The 16,089-nt window shown below is 52.2% G+C and overlaps 2 protein-coding genes across 3 annotated transcripts in view; one reads left to right on the forward strand and one right to left on the reverse strand.

Annotated features, from left to right (window-relative positions):
• The window catches only part of DSTN (destrin, actin depolymerizing factor), a 37,290-nt gene extending 29,951 nt beyond the window's left edge, over positions 1-7,339 (forward strand). Inside the window, exons 2-4 of the mRNA XM_067707305.1 lie at positions 1,231-1,538; positions 4,076-4,152; positions 6,166-7,339. Of these exons, the coding sequence (XP_067563406.1) occupies positions 1,231-1,538; positions 4,076-4,152; positions 6,166-6,275 (495 nt within the window). The 3' untranslated portion in view covers positions 6,276-7,339. The remainder of the gene's footprint in view (positions 1-1,230; positions 1,539-4,075; positions 4,153-6,165) is intronic.
• Positions 7,340-11,095: 3,756 nt separating this feature from the next.
• The window catches only part of RRBP1 (ribosome binding protein 1), a 58,823-nt gene continuing 53,829 nt past the window's right edge, over positions 11,096-16,089 (reverse strand). The window contains exons 17-24 of one of the 2 annotated variants that reach the window (XM_067707301.1): positions 15,995-16,066; positions 15,454-15,549; positions 14,912-14,995; positions 13,240-13,347; positions 12,597-12,680; positions 12,348-12,446; positions 11,874-12,017; positions 11,096-11,673 (exon numbers count right to left, since the gene is read on the reverse strand). In XM_067707301.1, the coding sequence (XP_067563402.1) occupies positions 11,632-11,673; positions 11,874-12,017; positions 12,348-12,446; positions 12,597-12,680; positions 13,240-13,347; positions 14,912-14,995; positions 15,454-15,549; positions 15,995-16,066 (729 nt within the window). In that variant the 3' untranslated portion in view covers positions 11,096-11,631. The remainder of the gene's footprint in view (positions 11,674-11,873; positions 12,018-12,347; positions 12,447-12,596; positions 12,681-13,239; positions 13,348-14,911; positions 14,996-15,453; positions 15,550-15,994; positions 16,067-16,089) is intronic. The other variant, XM_067707302.1, reaches the window with a different exon arrangement.

Consider the following 16,089-nt stretch of genomic DNA (forward strand, 5'->3'; position numbering starts at 1 on the left):
TTATAAGGTTTCTTTATATATTCTGGATGCAAGTTCCTTATTGGATATACGATTTGCAAATATTTTTTCCTAGTGTGCAGGTTATTTTTTCATCTCACACGCATTTATATTTAATCAAATGGTGTGATGTTAATTTTGGGTATCATTAACATTTTGGCATTGTTTAGTATTTAAATTCTATTAAGTTTATAATTCTTGCTTTAGAAAAGCTAACATGCAAACCAAAGTAGTTAATGAAGCATAAAAAATTATAAAGTTAATGGAAATGGCACATTCCTTAAAGAAGTTGAAAAGATCAAAAAGTGATTTTAGATCTTTGGTTATCAAGATCTTATGTAACCACTTCTTCATTTTGGAATAGCAAGTATAACATGGTAAAAGGTTATTTTCTGTAGTCAGTATAATCCTAAATTAAGCTATCCTCTTTGTTATAGCAGTAAATATTTATTTATTTTTAATCAAGATATAATCGACATATAACATTATGTAAGCTTAGGGTTTACAAGGTGTTGATTTTTGATTCATTTATATATTGCAATATGATTACCACCGTAGGTTAGCTAACACTTCTATCACATCACATAATTATCATTTCTTTTCTTGTGGTGGGAACGATTAAGATCTAGTCTCCTAGCAGTCTCATTTATTCTAATTTTAATTTAAAACTTGGAGATTTTATAAATGAAATTTTACAGGTATGTGACTGATATGTTACTGGATTAATCATATAATTTTGACATGTTAGTAGAACAAAGATCTTTCAATTCTTTTATTAGTGAAGTATGTGCTGTAGTAGTGGAATTTTCTCAACCCAGCCACTCTGACCATCTATTATTCGTTATGAAAAGAATTTCGGGTATTATTAACACCCAAACTGGGGAGATGACTGCCCCAGTCAGGGCTCTGAGCAACCTGTATAAGAAGAAACTAATTCAGCACCCCAGGAAGCACTGCTTGCTAGGTTTCAGGGTTGGAGGAGCTGCTGTAGCTGAATCTTCCCTTATTCCCGCATAACAGTGATGAATGGCTTAGATATGTAATCTTTTTAAAAGTTTAATGACTGAAATTAGTGTTTGCAGCTCAAATTTTCTAGTCTTCCTATTAGATGGTAAATATACCTAAAAAAATTTAAGTGTATGCCAGTCTATGAACCAAAAGTTACGTAGTGTTTTGTATTTGGCATGATAAAAACTGTAAGCCTCCTTATGATTTTTTCCCCTCTCATTCTAGGCCTCAGGAGTGCAAGTTGCTGATGAAGTATGTCGCATTTTTTATGACATGAAAGTTCGGAAGTGCTCCACACCAGAAGAAATCAAGAAAAGAAAGAAAGCTGTCATTTTTTGTCTCAGCGCAGACAAAAAGTGCATCATTGTAGAAGAAGGCAAAGAGATCTTGGTTGGAGATATCGGTGTAACCATAACGGATCCTTTCAAGCATTTTGTGGGAATGCTTCCTGAAAAAGATTGTCGCTATGCTTTGTATGATGCAAGCTTTGAAACAAAGGAATCCAGAAAAGAGGAGTTGATGTTTTTTTTGTGGTAAGCATTGTTAGAAATATTGAACCTTTGTAAATCTCAGAGTTAATCTCTTATTGTCAGCTTAGCACCTCACCAGATTCTTCTCCAACACGCCCTGCCAGGAACCAGCCTCCCGCTTCACTTGTGCCTCTGTGGCCTTTGAAGCTGGTGCTGGCGTGGCCTCCAGCTGGGATTTGCTCTGCATTCACATTGTCCAGTAGGGTAGCTACTAGCCTCTTGGGGCTGTTGAAATTAAAGTCTGAAGTTCAGTTTCTCAGTTGAATCACCACATTTCAAATGCTCAGTAGCCACATGTGACTAGTGGCCACCTTTTTAGGTAGCACAGCACCGATACAGAACATTTCCTTTGCTGCAGAAAGCTCTATTTATTGGACAGCGTTGTTGTAAATAGTGAAACTGTGCTATAAAGTGATTTACATGGCCTTAAAAGGCTGTTTAAATTAGTTATTCTGGTCTTTTCAAGTAAGTTCATATTTGAGATTAAGCTTGATTTAAAAGTCACCCTATATTCCTCATTTAATTGTATTGTATGTAGTACATTCCTTGGTATGGAATTCTTACACAGCGAGAATCTTCTCTGGCTTCCAAGGGGAAGGGGGAAGTGGTAACGGCCTCTGATTTGGGGGGCGTGAGTGTCCTCTGGACTCTGGCCTGAGCCCAGCAAGGCAAGGAGGGGCTTAACTCTCAGCTGTGTGCCACCAACAACGTGGGACCATGGGGCTGGGAAGTCAAAAGAGTTCAGGTCTCAGGGAATGTAACCCTAGGCCACGGCTCAGTCCCTTGCAGCCCTGGCTGCACCTGGTGAGGTCAGATGCACGTATTGGGCGCCCACTGTGGAAGGAGCCTGGCAGCCACAGACACAAGTGCATAAAGATAGTAGTGAGACTTAAAACCGAGCATGTTGAATGAAGGTGCATCCTTTAAACTTTTATTTCTGCTACATGCCAGGCATTGTGTTAGGGCTGGGAAAATAGCTGTGAAAAAACCAGCTAAAGCCCTGGCTCTTCCGGGCTTTACTCTTGAGTGGCAGGTATGGCAGGTAAAGGTTTAAGCTTTTAAACTGGTTAATATTTCCTTCATTTGCACTATTTTTTATCCTGGATTTTTATCCTTTTTTTTTTCCACTATGAAAATGATACATCCTTATTAAAGAACATTTGGAAAATAAAAGTAGAATGAAGAAGAGAAGATTCAGTGTTAGTGCAGTGTTTTATTTTTGCTTTATTACTTTTTAAAAGAAAGATAAAACCTTATAGGAGTTTTCCATCACAAGCTCTGTTTAGGGCCCAGGGAACGGCTCTTGCTTCAAGTATTTTGAAGATCTGTTTAGAGTAAAATCAGAACAGCTAAAGCTTTTTTTGTCCCTGACGTATTTTGCATAAGAAAAGCACCCACTTACTTTTGTAGCTGGTGCATCTGAGGTCCTTGTTGTGGCTTTGCCTCCCTCCTTGGACCTCAGAGTTGTGAGGAATATGCGCTGAGAGACCGAGAAACTGCCCTTCGCCTTGTTCCCAGGAATAGACTCAGCCCGCTGTGTGGGCGGCAGACTAGCTGAGGGCCCCACCGGGCCACGGTGTTCATGACTGTGGAATGTCCTGGAAATATGGCAGCTAAATGGAATCGTGGTGGTGTGGAGTGCAGGCAGGCCTGAGGTTTGGTGTATAGTGAGAGATGATGCATTCGTAGATGTGCAGTTTGAGTAGATGAGATGTTTCTGTGCATTGTTAGTATTTCTCTTACTTTCAACGTTGCAGGTAAAGAACATGGTAAAGCGTATGCTGTGCTTCCAGTATTCGTTCAAGAGGGGGAGGCACTAAACATTTTGTAAATATGAGATAATAGTTATATTAACAATTAAGACATAATGATTGCTGAATTACCATTAAGCTTAGAAAAAGAAATCCTTGTGACGTGTTTTACTATGTTAGACTGAGATGGACAACGAGTGCCTGAGGTCAGAACTTGCTGCTGGAACAGATGTGAATGAGGGGACCGGGTGGGCAGGGGTAGTAAGGGGACTTGGACTTTATATACATTCTTTTCCAGAAAACAACCTGAAGCAAAAATTGCTAGCATCTCTTAATTCTGGGTGGCAGATACTTGACTTACAGATTATTCTCTGTACTTTTCTGTATTTTGAAACTTTTCCACCAGAAAGTATTAAAAACCTCATACAAAGATGGTGGTTATTAGCCTGAACTCAAGCCTTTATTGATACGAGTGAAAAACAATTATTTGCAAGAAAACAGTTGGGTCATACAGTGAATTATCCAACGTTGTTTCTTTTATTCTAGCGCCATTAACTGATTTCTAATCATTGGTCCTCAACTTTTTTCCCACCTTCGTCAACCTGAGTTATTCTGTATACGCTCAGCCACCACGGTCCAAGGAGCGGAATTGGAAAAATTGTGTAGTTAGAGAAGCTCTCCCAGAAGATTCTGAGGACCCTCCCTGCCCACTGCTGCAGATGTTTAACAAGATGTAAATTGAACTTTCTCTAAACCACTGTTTTTCTTCTTTGGCGCTTCTGTATCCAGGGCTCCAGAACTAGCACCTCTGAAAAGTAAAATGATCTACGCAAGCTCCAAGGATGCAATCAAAAAGAAATTTCAAGGTAAGGCCTAGCTGACTTCCGGTACTCGGCGGTGTCGTGAGCCCTGGCACGGGGACCGCCTGTTCTAAGAAGCACCTTACTCTCTTTGGAGGGCCCTGGCCACAGAGGAGGGCATCACTGCTTGTTTAGAGGAAAACCCTGGAGGCTGACCCAGCTTTCTGCGCGTCTCTGCCTTGTGCAGGCCACCCTGGGCCAAAAGGCCTGTGTTCGATATTCTGTTCCCTCGACACTGTGTGTGTACTCCTGTTCAGTCTGGTGTGAAACTAGTTTGAGATGCTGTCAAGTTTCTCACGTAGCAGGTGGGGACTAACTGGTCATACTAAGTAATAAATTTGCTGTTACCTCTGAATGTAGTTGACAGAACACAGTTGCACAAAGGAAATGTTCATAAATGGGAAGGGCTGCTCTTGTCGCTGGCTCTTCTTTGGAATGGTATGATTTTACGTTATAGACGCATCTGTGTCCAGAGGAGAGTGGCCTCAGTCCTTGGGCTGGCCAGTTATATTTGACTTGCCGCTGGGTGATTGGGACCCTGATGAGATGGCCTGGACGCACTTACTGTCTCCAGCCAGGAGGAGATGTTGGTATGATGGACAGAGCATGGGGCAAGTGCCCTTAGCCTGCTGAGGGCTAAGCTTGTCGTCTGAGTGCTGTGTGACCTCCACGGGCCGGGTTCTCCCAGCTGGGAACGGGAGGTGCGCAGTAGAAGAGGTGGCCCCCTACCTTCCTGCTGTGGCCGCTCCAGACAGCTGGGAGAGCCGCGGTCACAAGGGCTTGGCCTAGGGTCATTTTCATTTTGCTTGTTTTACTGTGACTGATTTTTATATTCTTGTAGTAGATCGGGTTTGCCCTAGCGTGTTTTACTTGGGAAAACAAAGTTCTCGCTTCCTTTCCTGCATCGTGCAGTCCTTGTCAGGCTCCTCATGTGCTTGGTTTGGTGTCGGGCTGCCCCTAGAAGTGTGTGCACTGGCCGGGGAACTGGTGTTTTGACGTGACCCCTTAGCTTCAGCACTGGCACACGGCACCCCAGAGGGCGTCGGAGTGGATTCCTCCTCGCTCTGCGGTGCGTTCCAATAAAGGAGCTGCTCCGTGGACTTGATCTGCTGACGTGAAAGACCATCTCCCTGGTGCCTTTTTTCCTGGTGAAACCTTCGCTGGCTTTCTCCAGTCAGTCCTGAGTGGTCCAAAAGCTGACCTGCTGTGCTTTCAGCAGCTTAAGAAATGGTCTTAAAATTATGGAAAATCAGAAAATGCAGCTGTTTAAAAGAGAGCAGCTGTTTACAGAGAAGCTACTGTATATGATTCCATAATTGAGCTCCTTTTGTGCAGTGTGGTGTTGTAATTTTGATGAGAAGGCGATCAGTAAAACATTTTACATAGTCTTAATTGTGACAGATTTCTTGATGTATTGTGCGGTGCCACTGGAGACCTGTTTTCTGGAGCAGAAGTGATCCCATTTGTAAGTGCTCTTATTCCTCAATTCAGTTGACTAAATCAACTGTACGATCAAAACATCAAATTCATATGTTTATGTATATTTCAAAAACCAAGAAAAACTTCCTAGACCTGCTTTTTAACTTGTTGAAATACAGCGCATCTGTAGAAAAGCGTACGTGAATTACGGTTGTTTCCTGGTTTAATGACCAGCGCCCCGAAGCCTTCCTGGTGCCCCTCCTCACACCACTGCCCCTACTTCTTCCCCCCAGGGACACCAGTCCCCTGGCTCCTAACAGCATAAGGTAGCTCTGGCTGATTTTGTGTTATACGAGTGGAACCGTCTAGAACATACGCTATTAAGTCTGGCTTCTTTTTGTCAGCATTAGTCTGTGAGAGTCATTCGTGATGATGCATGTGGTTACAGATTGCTCGTCACTGTGTGCTATTCCGTGGTTTGTATATGCCACGGCTTTCCCACCCACGTTTGAACTGGTCTTTTAAAACAGTTGGATATCTTAGAGAAATACGTAAGCTACTGCCATAATTCTAAATAGAATTGTTGTTTTTCCTCCCTAGGCATAAAACATGAATGTCAAGCAAATGGGCCAGAAGACCTCAATCGGGCTTGTATTGCTGAAAAGCTAGGTGGATCCTTAATTGTAGCTTTTGAAGGATGCCCTGTGTAGACCATCACTCGGTGCCACAAACTGAAAGCTTCCGTGTTTAATGTTATCCTTTCGCTATGTAAGTAAAGCTGATGCGTTTAGGCCAGGGACTCGCTGAGGGGAGCTGTCTTGTCATTTGCTAGGGTAAACTATTCCATGCACATGTGCAAATGGCCCTAAATAAATCTAAACTCTAAAGTTGTATTGGTGTGAAATTAAATTCTTACTGGCCAAATGCCTGTTTTGATTAGTTGACTTGTAAAGATTTTTGTTAAGCTCATGATTTTTTAATAGTGCAGTTCACACAACAGTCCAAGGCCACATGAAGAGAACTACTGCATCTTCATTAACCTCAGTAGTTACTTTGTTTCTTTTGCTTAGAGAATTGGTCATAATCTGGTTATAATTTTGGCCCAAATTCTTTTTTCTCTGTTGAGCTAAACTGAGTAATGGAAAATAATTCTCACAACATGTAACAGCACTAATGTACTTACTAACTACGTAAGATTCTACCAGACGTGTGGTGGAGACTGCTTAGAACCAGCACTGATCTTGCACAGCACTACTTCGTGCACGTAGCTGGCACACAGGAAGCAGCTCCTGCACCTGCAGCTGCTCGCTGGTCTAGTTGGGAGGCTGTTCTGAGAGTGACCTTGCATCTTGGAAATCTGGAGAATGTGCACTGTCTTGTAACAGCGAATTATAATGCAAATTTGGGCTCCAGTGTAATCCACTTTGTTGATGAAAATGGTGAGGTGGTGTATTGACAGACTGGGATACCGGGATGTCTTTAATTGTGTCTCCTTCAGAACTGTGTTGCTTCTGGTACAATAAGGTTTGGAAGAACATTATGTTTACTCTGGGGCCTGGGCAAGCTTCTTAATTTCCTAGAGTAGTTTGCCGACTGTCTGAAGCAGGGAGCGGGTGTGACGGCCGACAGCCACGGGAAGCCACGCTGAGGACACCTGGAAGTGACTGCCTTTCACATCACAGGCGTAACACTGAAAAACACAGAGATGCATAAACAGTGGAATTTAGAAGTAGCAGTACTGGCTTTATGTAATAAAGGAAGCATTTTTAATTTCTCTCTCGTGTAATTATTCATGGCTGAATTGGGGATAAAGGATTTTGCCTTCCATGTGTGGGGTTAGGTGTGGAAGTTTGGGTATTTCGGACAATTAGCGTTAAGGCCACAGCCCCCTCCTCCTCTGATTGAATGAAAAAGTTGGTATAAAAGTTGGGAGTCTTTCTCTTATTCCAAATGTTTATCCAAATGCCAGGATTTTGTCTCTCTGATTCACCTGGGAGCCAAAAAAGGATACGCTTTGATCAAAGTACTTCTTTCAGAATTATCTAGAAAATAGTGCTGGCTTTACCAGCACTGGCTTTACCAGCACTATTTTCTAGATAATAGTGGTTTTCTAGATAAAAGTGGTTTACTGATAAGCTGCTTGTCGTTCTTTCATCCTGAATTTGTTTTCTCTTCTGGAAAGCAGTGCTTTTAGTGAGTGTACGTTAACAGGCCTCCGAGAAGCGCTGCAGGCCCAAGGCTGCCCTTTTCAAGAATCAGCTTTGTAGGTAGAGCCAGGAGTCTAGAAGGAGAAGGTCTTTTCTGTGGCTTCACCTTGTGACGTGTGGCCCCACCTGTATGAGTACCACCACTCCTCCGTGCAGGTATGTCGGGGTGGGGCTGCTGCTGTGGGGAGGGTTTCGAGCACAGGGATGTGATGTGATATAAACAGCTCCCAGCGGTCCACTTGACTCCAGAAATTGGGAAATGCTAACAGTCACTTATATCTCTGCCTAGGGGAGCTTTTGGATTCCTGAGGTTGGGGCCCAAGAATCCTGCTAACCAGCACTCCGGGTAATTCTGCAAAATTAGAGTTTTGAGACCTCAGCTGACATTGGTGAGGAATAAAACCACAGGTATTCTCTGCTTTCAACACATTTACACTTTTATAAGTGTTAACACATTGCAGAAGTGTGTGTGGAAAGCTGACTTAGGGTTCATTTAATCATTACTCTTTTGTCCCAAGGAGGAAGCAGATAAAGCCACTGCTAACGGAAGTTCAGAGCTTGACTGTGAAGTTTGTTACTCAGAGAATATTAATCTCTAAGAAAACAGTGAGCACAGTGACTCAATAACATTAGGCTTAGTCGAGTGGTTTCCTTTTTTTAGAACTCCTCAGAGTGCTGGCTGCTCCACACACAGAAGTGCAGCTTCTGTTTCTTCACCAGTTCGTGCCCTTTGGACTATCAGAGCCTGGATATGCCCAAGGGCAGACTCATCACTTTGTCATGACCTGGGGCACTTCTGAAACGTGCAGTCAGTCTTTAGACCAAGTTCCAGCCGGGCTGCAGCTGGAAGAAGGGTCACTGCATGGTTGGCTGGAGGGGCAGCAGGAGGGGACTTACTGAGCCTGCAGCCAGTGCCTCAGTAGCCAGTCCAGAGAGGTAAAGTAACTTGTCTAAGGTCACACAGCTCATGGGCGGCACAGCTGGACAGCTCAGGTATCGTTTTCCGGTCCTAAGCTATTCCCATCACGCATCTGGAGTTCTGAGATTTTGTTCTATTTGGGGCGGGAAGGAAAACAACACTCTTCTTTTGCGTTTTGAGTCCTGTTGGCCCCAAACCTGCAGGAAGCTCAAAGAGAAGGCGTTTGTGGAGTGTCTGGTGGCTTCTAGGATCTTGTGTCTTTGCTGCCTGCAGGTCAGGCATCCCGGTGTTTGTGCATTTTATTGACCGTCACGCGGAGGTGACTGGAGGAAGCTAGTCCAGAAAGCCGCCACCAGCGTGACGGAGCTTCCGGGTCTGGAGGGGATGTTGATGGGCCTCGTGACTCTGAGCTTCAAGTCAACCCGGGAGCCTCTGCAGGGGGACTTTGGACCAGATGCTGTCAGAGCCCCCAGCTCTCTTGTCGGGGCCTGAGACATGGGCTGGGTCTGTGAGGGCAGCTGCCCGCCCCCCTCCCCAGCCCGAGGGTGGGACCTGGCCCAGGGACAGCGAGGCCCGTGGGCTCCCCCTGCCGGCCAGCCGGGAGCTGCTGCTGCTGCTGGGCCTCAGGGTGGGGGGTTGGGGAGAGAGGGGCTCACCCTGCCCTGGGCCGCCTGGTCCCCACAGGTGGACGCTGGGCCCCACCAGGCGGTCTGAGGACGGAGCCCAAAGGCAGCAGCTCGGCACCCCCAGGGTCTCCTGTGCCTTCTTTCCTGGAAGTGACCCATTCCTGTGCCTTCAGGGGGCATCTGCCTAGCGTCAGGGTCCTCAGTTCTGAAGCTGGTGTGGTGAGGGAGGGGAGCTTAGTGGAAACGCAGGCTCCTGGGCCCACGGTGGCCACTCGGATGCCAGAGACCTGGTTTGGGGCACGAGGCCGTCCTGTTTCCCACCAGAAAATGGCTCCAAACCCCTACCCTTGCGTGAAGGGCGCTGTGTGCCAGAGGGTGAGTCGTGAGCCGGGCGTGGGCTCCAGGCTCACAAACCTCCCCAGGTCTCCTGACCTTGGCTGGTGTTAGAGGCGGGCCTGAAGCCTGCCCAGCCTTTCACCAGGTGAGCCACTCTCACTTCTGCAGGGTTCTTTGCAGGGTGGGGGAGGTTCCTCTCCCACAGGCACTGAAAGATGTCACGTGAGAACTGAGCCTACGGGCAGGCCCGTGGCCAGCTCAGGTGTCATCAGTCACTTCCGCTCGGGCTCCTGGCCAGAACCTGTGTCCTGCTGCCCGCGGGCTCCCTCTCCACTTTAGCCCCCTGCAGAGTTCCAGGCGGGTATGACTGTCCCCCTCAGTGGCTCCCAGTGCCCTCCTGTCTAGACCACTTGACTTCATGACCTGGCTACACAGGGCCCTCCCAGACACTCACTCTGTGTGCACCACTGTCCCCTTGGCCTTGACCCCTCCTCCTCTGACAGTGCCTCTGTGCTGAACTCCAGCTTCTGCTCACATCTCTGGGGAACTATCCCAGAATTTCCAGCACCCTGATCCCAACAGAGTTGCAACATACAAGTGCCACACAGCAGGGCCAGGTGGCCCACGTACCAAGTGCCCCTGAAAGCCAGGCCCAGGTCTTGGCTGTGCAGACTGAAAGCACTGCCCGGCCTCTGGCAGTGGCTCGCATGGGGCCTTGGGCAGCACCCTGATCTTTCCCTCCCCAAGGTCCCGAGGCTGCTGTGACAACCACCCCAGAGAGGAGTCAAACCCCCACCCCCCACTGCGATGAATGGGATGCAGAGCTTCTCAAGCAGGTGGTGAGACCCCAGTACTCAGCTGCTTTCCCTGGGAGCACCACCCTCCCTTCCATCTGGCTGTACCTGTAGTCTAAGTTCAGCCTATCAGACCCCTCTCCCAGGATTATGGGTCCTGGAATTGAGCTGAAAGTACCAGCGAGACCCCCGCCCCCCGCCTCCGCCCCGCCAGGGTTGCTCTGATTCACCTTCTGTTCCTAGGTTGGTGCAACTGCTCCTGTCACCCTGCCTCTAAATCCTTTTTTTTTTGCTTGAGCTCCAGGTTCCTTACAAAGCCCCTGACACACCTCCTGACCACAGATTCTGTGGGCCCCTCAGAACACAGTGGGTCCAAAGATCACCCCAAGTTCAGCTGCCTGCCCCCCCGCCCTGGGCCAGCCCTCCTGCGGCGTGGATGTTTGCCCAGGTCCGTGTTCATTCCTGGAACTCACTTCACATGACAGCCTAGCCTGCCCACAGCCCTGCTAGGGAACCGCCTCAGTTCCTCAGGGTGGAGCCCACAGGGCATCTGGCCACCAGGTGTCACGGGCCCTGCTCCCTCATCCTGCCCGGTGGGTGCTAGGGCCCGGGTGGGGAAAGCGCGGGGGGGACCAGAAACCACACTCATTCTCTCCCAAAGTGCCGGGCGACACGCGGGTTTTAATGGCATCAACACCCAGGAGGTCACACGTCAGTTGTGGTGGCAACTTCTTCCAGGGGTGAGAACTGCTGCCTCGCTGGCTGTGACCCTACAGTCTGCGCTGCAGCCTTCAGGACTCACCACCTGGACCGCCCATCGCCCGACCGCCAACCCCACAAAAGACACAACAATTGCACTGACTGATTGACATACACACCCCAAGGTCCCGGCCCCCTAGCACACACCCAGGTCTGTCACACAGCTGCTGAGGGCTTTGGCGTCTGCTGGCCGGTGGTCCAGGGCCGGTCCTAGGGAATAGTGTTTATCGAATGTGACAAAGATTCTTTCTTTTACAAACTGGGGTCTGGAAGAGCTACTTCTGGTGCTAAGAGACTCTCGTCTCTATGGCTTCTCAGAGCTACCCAAGTTGGGCCCAGATAACGCTGTGTTGGTTTGTTTATTGGTCAGGAATGTGTAAGGCATTTTGGTAAGTTGAACAGTGACTTCTTTTTCCGCAGGAAGCTCAGACAGATGTTCCCTCCTTTGAGCTGCTGCTGCCGGCCTCCTGTGAACAGAGGGCGGGGGAGGGGCAGGCTGGGCCTAGGGGCCTCGTCCCTACACCACCCTACCTACCACCTTCCACCTTGAGAGGCCCCTGGGGCTGGAGGAGGCACCCGAGGGCTTGGCGGGGCAGAGGACAGCTTTCAGGCATCCCGGGGCGCCCAGCCCTGCCCAACCCCCGAGGGGATGGCCGGCGGCACTCACTGGTCTGTCCAGCTGCTCCTGCAGCTTCTTCACCGTGTCTTTCTCCTTTGCCAGCTGCTCCTGGGTCGTCTTCAAAAGCTCCTGTAGTTTGGTGGCAGCGCGTCCCAGGTCACTGGTTAATTTCTTCTCCTTTTCTAGTCTCTCCTGTGGGTCAGAGGGTTGAAGGGGATCAGCCTTCACGTGACGCACAGCAGGAAGGCCACCTGGCTGCGCACGTGGGGCCGAGGGTGTGAGGACGCGGCCTGCGGGTCACAGGGCTGTGCTTCAGGGTCGGGCACTGGTTGCTGAGCACCTGCCCTGTGGCCAGGGTGACGGAGGAGCTCAGCTTCAGTTCTACTCGATTTAAATCGTCACACTGGTGACGTCCAGCTGTGACACTGGACACTTAGGGATCCCCCCCGACCTCGCCAACCTCCAAATTAGGCTGGACGCTGCCCGAGGGGCCTCCGGGGGTGACAACGGGGAACCTTGTACCTTGAGCCGCGTGGCCTCCTCCGCCTCTGAGGACCCGAGGGCGCTGCTGCAGCGGAGCTTCTCCAACTCCCCCTGCAGACGACTCGACACGAGCTGAGCCTGGACAGAGCGGGGCAGCGGGTCAGGCCCCATGTGGACAGGAGGCGGGTGACGATGGCGCAGCGACACCCCCTGGGGTGGGACGCGGCTCAACCCCCTAGACCCGCCGCCCTGACCCAGAGAAGCCCCGACGGCACGGGGCAGCCTGACCTCCTCGAACTCAGCTGTGAGCTTCTGCCGCTGCGTCTGCTCGTCCTCCAGGATGGCTTCCGTCCGCTCCAGCTGCATCTTCAGCTGCATGCAAACACCGCAAACATGCTCGGAACCTGGGGCAGACCCTCCTGGGTACCCAGGGCTCTGGGCAGCCTGACACCTGCGGCCACATCTTCTGGCTGTGCCCAGGGCCCCCTCGACCCTGCCCTGCCTGGGACAAGCGAGTGGGGAGGCCTGTGTGCCTGAAGCCCCCCTGGGGGAGGCAGGGCCCCGACCCCTGGGAACGGAAGCTGGTATGGCTGAGAAGAGACGCAGACGCAGCCCCTCTGCTGAGACCCCAGGACAGAGGAGCCTAGGCACCGCACGAGCCCTGGCGGCCTTCCCACCCCGGCGAGGCTCTGGGCGGCTGCCGCCCACATCAGGGGTCTGGATGGCAAGGGCCCCACCAGTGATGCCCCAGCCCCCGCCCCCCTCCCACTCTGGCGTCCTGAGGAGTCGGGCATCTGGGCAGTGGGGCCGGGAGCTGCGAGTGGCCGGAGTTTAGCCAGAGCAGAGGCTGCCGTCCCTGCCCTCCAGCTGGGTGGAAGGGCCCACACGGCAGTCAGTGATGGACACCTGGGGACGGGCTCACCACCCTAACCTCGATGGGGTCCTGCTCTGCTGAGGGGGCCTCTGGGGGGGCAGCCGGGGACCCGGCTACGTCACCATCCTCTACGTGGCTCTTCATCTCACTCAACTGCTGCCTGACCTGGAACAGGGAGGGTGGGTTTGTGCCTGACATAGCTGGATGCACCCCGCAGGAGGACGGCAGATGCTCTCAGCAGCCAAAGCCCACGGGGGACCTGCTCTGACAACTGTGGCCTGTGTTGGCTCCCGTGCAGGTTCCCTGGGGCAGGAGAGCCAGCGCCACGAGCCCTCACCCGAGCCAAACTGTGGCCGAGGGGCCCGCAAGGGGCCCGGGCTGACCCCACATGCACTCTGTGGCAAGGCCAGCGGCGCAGAGACCCCCACGCCGGGAGCCAGGTGACCCCCAAAGAATGTGGTATGCGCGGGGCTACGGAATCTGAAGAACGGCAGGCGGCCGGTGGGCTCGGCGCAGACACTGCCGCCTGCCTCCCGCTACCCTCCTGGGTGCGGTCCCCCGTCAGGGCCTTTTGTGGGGTCCCCGACAAGCTGACACTCTTACCTCATAAGGTCCCCTCACCCCTGAGCTCCACTGCTGGGGGGCCTAAGCCCCAGACCTCTGAACCTCAAGCCTGAAGGGGCAGCAGTGTCACCCACAAAGCTTGGGTGAAGGTTCCCAGCGGGGATCTGGGGGGGGCCCTGACAGAGCTGCCCCATGAGGGGCGCCCCAAGTGTGTGGGGCTTCACCCTCCAGGTCCTTTCCTCCTGCCAACAGCCCCAAAAGTCAACACCAGACCGCAGAGGCCAGTGACGAGGAGAAACTCGGGGCGTGTCCTCTGCATGTGGCCCAGGCCTGGCTTGGACATGGCTTTGGAGAATGGCCCTCAGACTCGGCACCTGCCCTCGGGGGCGATGGTCCCCGGTCAGGCCCGAACGACCAGAGGGGGCACCCGGGGAGCCAGAGCGTGCACCCAGCGAGGGGGCTGCTCAGTGGGTGCTGCTTTGGGAACGCCAGCCCCCCGGACCAGACCTGGGGTCTCCTCGCAGAAAGCCAGACACGTACGTTTTTCACACACACACACAGCGCCCCGCGCCCGCTCCCCCCACCCCCCCACGCCGGTGGCTCAGTGTTAACAGCCAACTCATGATTTAATGAAAGACCGTGCAGATCACACGGACTGTGTCTGGCCTCACGGGCTGGTACTGGAACCAGTGGGCCGCCCCCCCCGCCGCTACAAGGCCAGGCTGACCTGGCCAAGGAGCGCGGACCAGAGTCACACATCAAGGCTGAAAACCGGAAGAACCAGAGGCCCCCGCGTGGCCGGGAGCCCTGCGCAGCTGCAGACAGGTCACCTGGTACCGCCCAGCGTGGAGCAGGCTGCCCTGCACACTGCAGATCTGACTGACCTGACCTGAGCCACTGCTGGGTGAGGAAAGACCCTAGTCCCACAAGAAGGACCCTAGTCCCACAGAAGGCCACGGGGCAGAAGGACCCCCCCAGAGCTCCCAGCGCAGACCTGGAGCCCCGTGGTCCCGGCAGCCACAGGCCCAGTGTGCAGCGTGGAGCAAACGTGTGAGGGGCCGTCCACACTGGGCCCAGCACAGACCGGCGCACGTCCCCTTTGACGGGATGCAGAAACACACACACCCAACCCCAGGGCACATGCCGGCCACACCAGTTCACTCACCAGGGCAAGCTCGTCGCTTTGTTTCTGGGCTTCACTCTTGGCTGCATCCAGCTGAGACTGAGATTCTAATAAAAGCTGCCTCAACTTGGACAGAAAACAGACCCGGGTGGTGGGAGAAAAGGAGAGCGAGCCAGTTCCAGTGAGTCAGCACCTCACACCCAACCAAGCACATCCACATACGCCACCCAGAGAGCCTGTGGGGCGTGGGGGAGGGGTGGGCGCAGGCCCCCAGGAGCTTCTGCTCTTTTTTGAAGACGAAGGAAGGATCGCCTTCAGTACAAGCTAGTCTCAGGCCTGCACAAATGTTTGTGGATTGTCTTTTGCAAAGCGAGGCCAGAAGTCGGAGATCGAACCAGGATCGGGGGTGCCAGGCTTGTGTTCTCTGCTCCCCGAATCAGAAAACACTGAGATTTAAATGCCTTCCCCGCAGAGATGGTGTCTCCACACCGGGTAGAGAGATCCTCTCGCTGCCAGGCTGACCTGGCTGCCCCCTGCCCTGGCCGCAGGGCCCCCACCAGGCCCACCTGCGCCGGGACACTCACCCCTGCCACCTCCGTGGCGTAGTTCTGGCACTCGGCGCTCGCGGCCGCCATGTGCTTCTCCAGCTCGGCCTCCAGATGTGACGTGTGCTCCCTCACCTGGACACAACACACATCAGGAGCCTCGAGCCGGCCAGTGGGAGGGCACGGGCCACGGGGACAAGGCGCTGGGGCCACCAGGCCCTGGGACAAGGGCTGAGAGGGGCCCCCGTGGCCTGATGGCTACGAGCCAACTGAGGCCATGCAGGGGGGTGCCCCCCAGGCCCAACACCTCCTGAAGACGCACCCTGGGGCCGCACGTGTTCTCAGACCTCAGCAGCTTTTAGGTTTACTTGCAAGGAGGGTGCAGAGTGCAGCAGGGCCACCCGGCAACCCTCCCACGGTTCATGAGGCCACGGCAGAAGCCATGGTGCACCGGGGCCCAGCCACCCCGAGGTCGTAACGGCTCATTAAGGACAAGCAGGGACGTGCGGTCGGGGAAGGAAAGCCGCTAGAGGAGCCTCTGTAGCAGGATGGCAGGCCTCCGGACGGCGCCCGCACGCACCTGATCGGCACTTTCAAGTTCCCCTTTCAGCTTCCCGACAGTCTCTTCGAGATGCTTCACTGTGACCCGCGACTACAAAGCAAGAAGGGGGAGCG

Source organism: Pseudorca crassidens, chromosome 15 (genome assembly GCF_039906515.1).
Source record: "Pseudorca crassidens isolate mPseCra1 chromosome 15, mPseCra1.hap1, whole genome shotgun sequence".
In the NCBI taxonomy this organism is placed as follows: Eukaryota; Metazoa; Chordata; class Mammalia; order Artiodactyla; family Delphinidae; genus Pseudorca; species Pseudorca crassidens.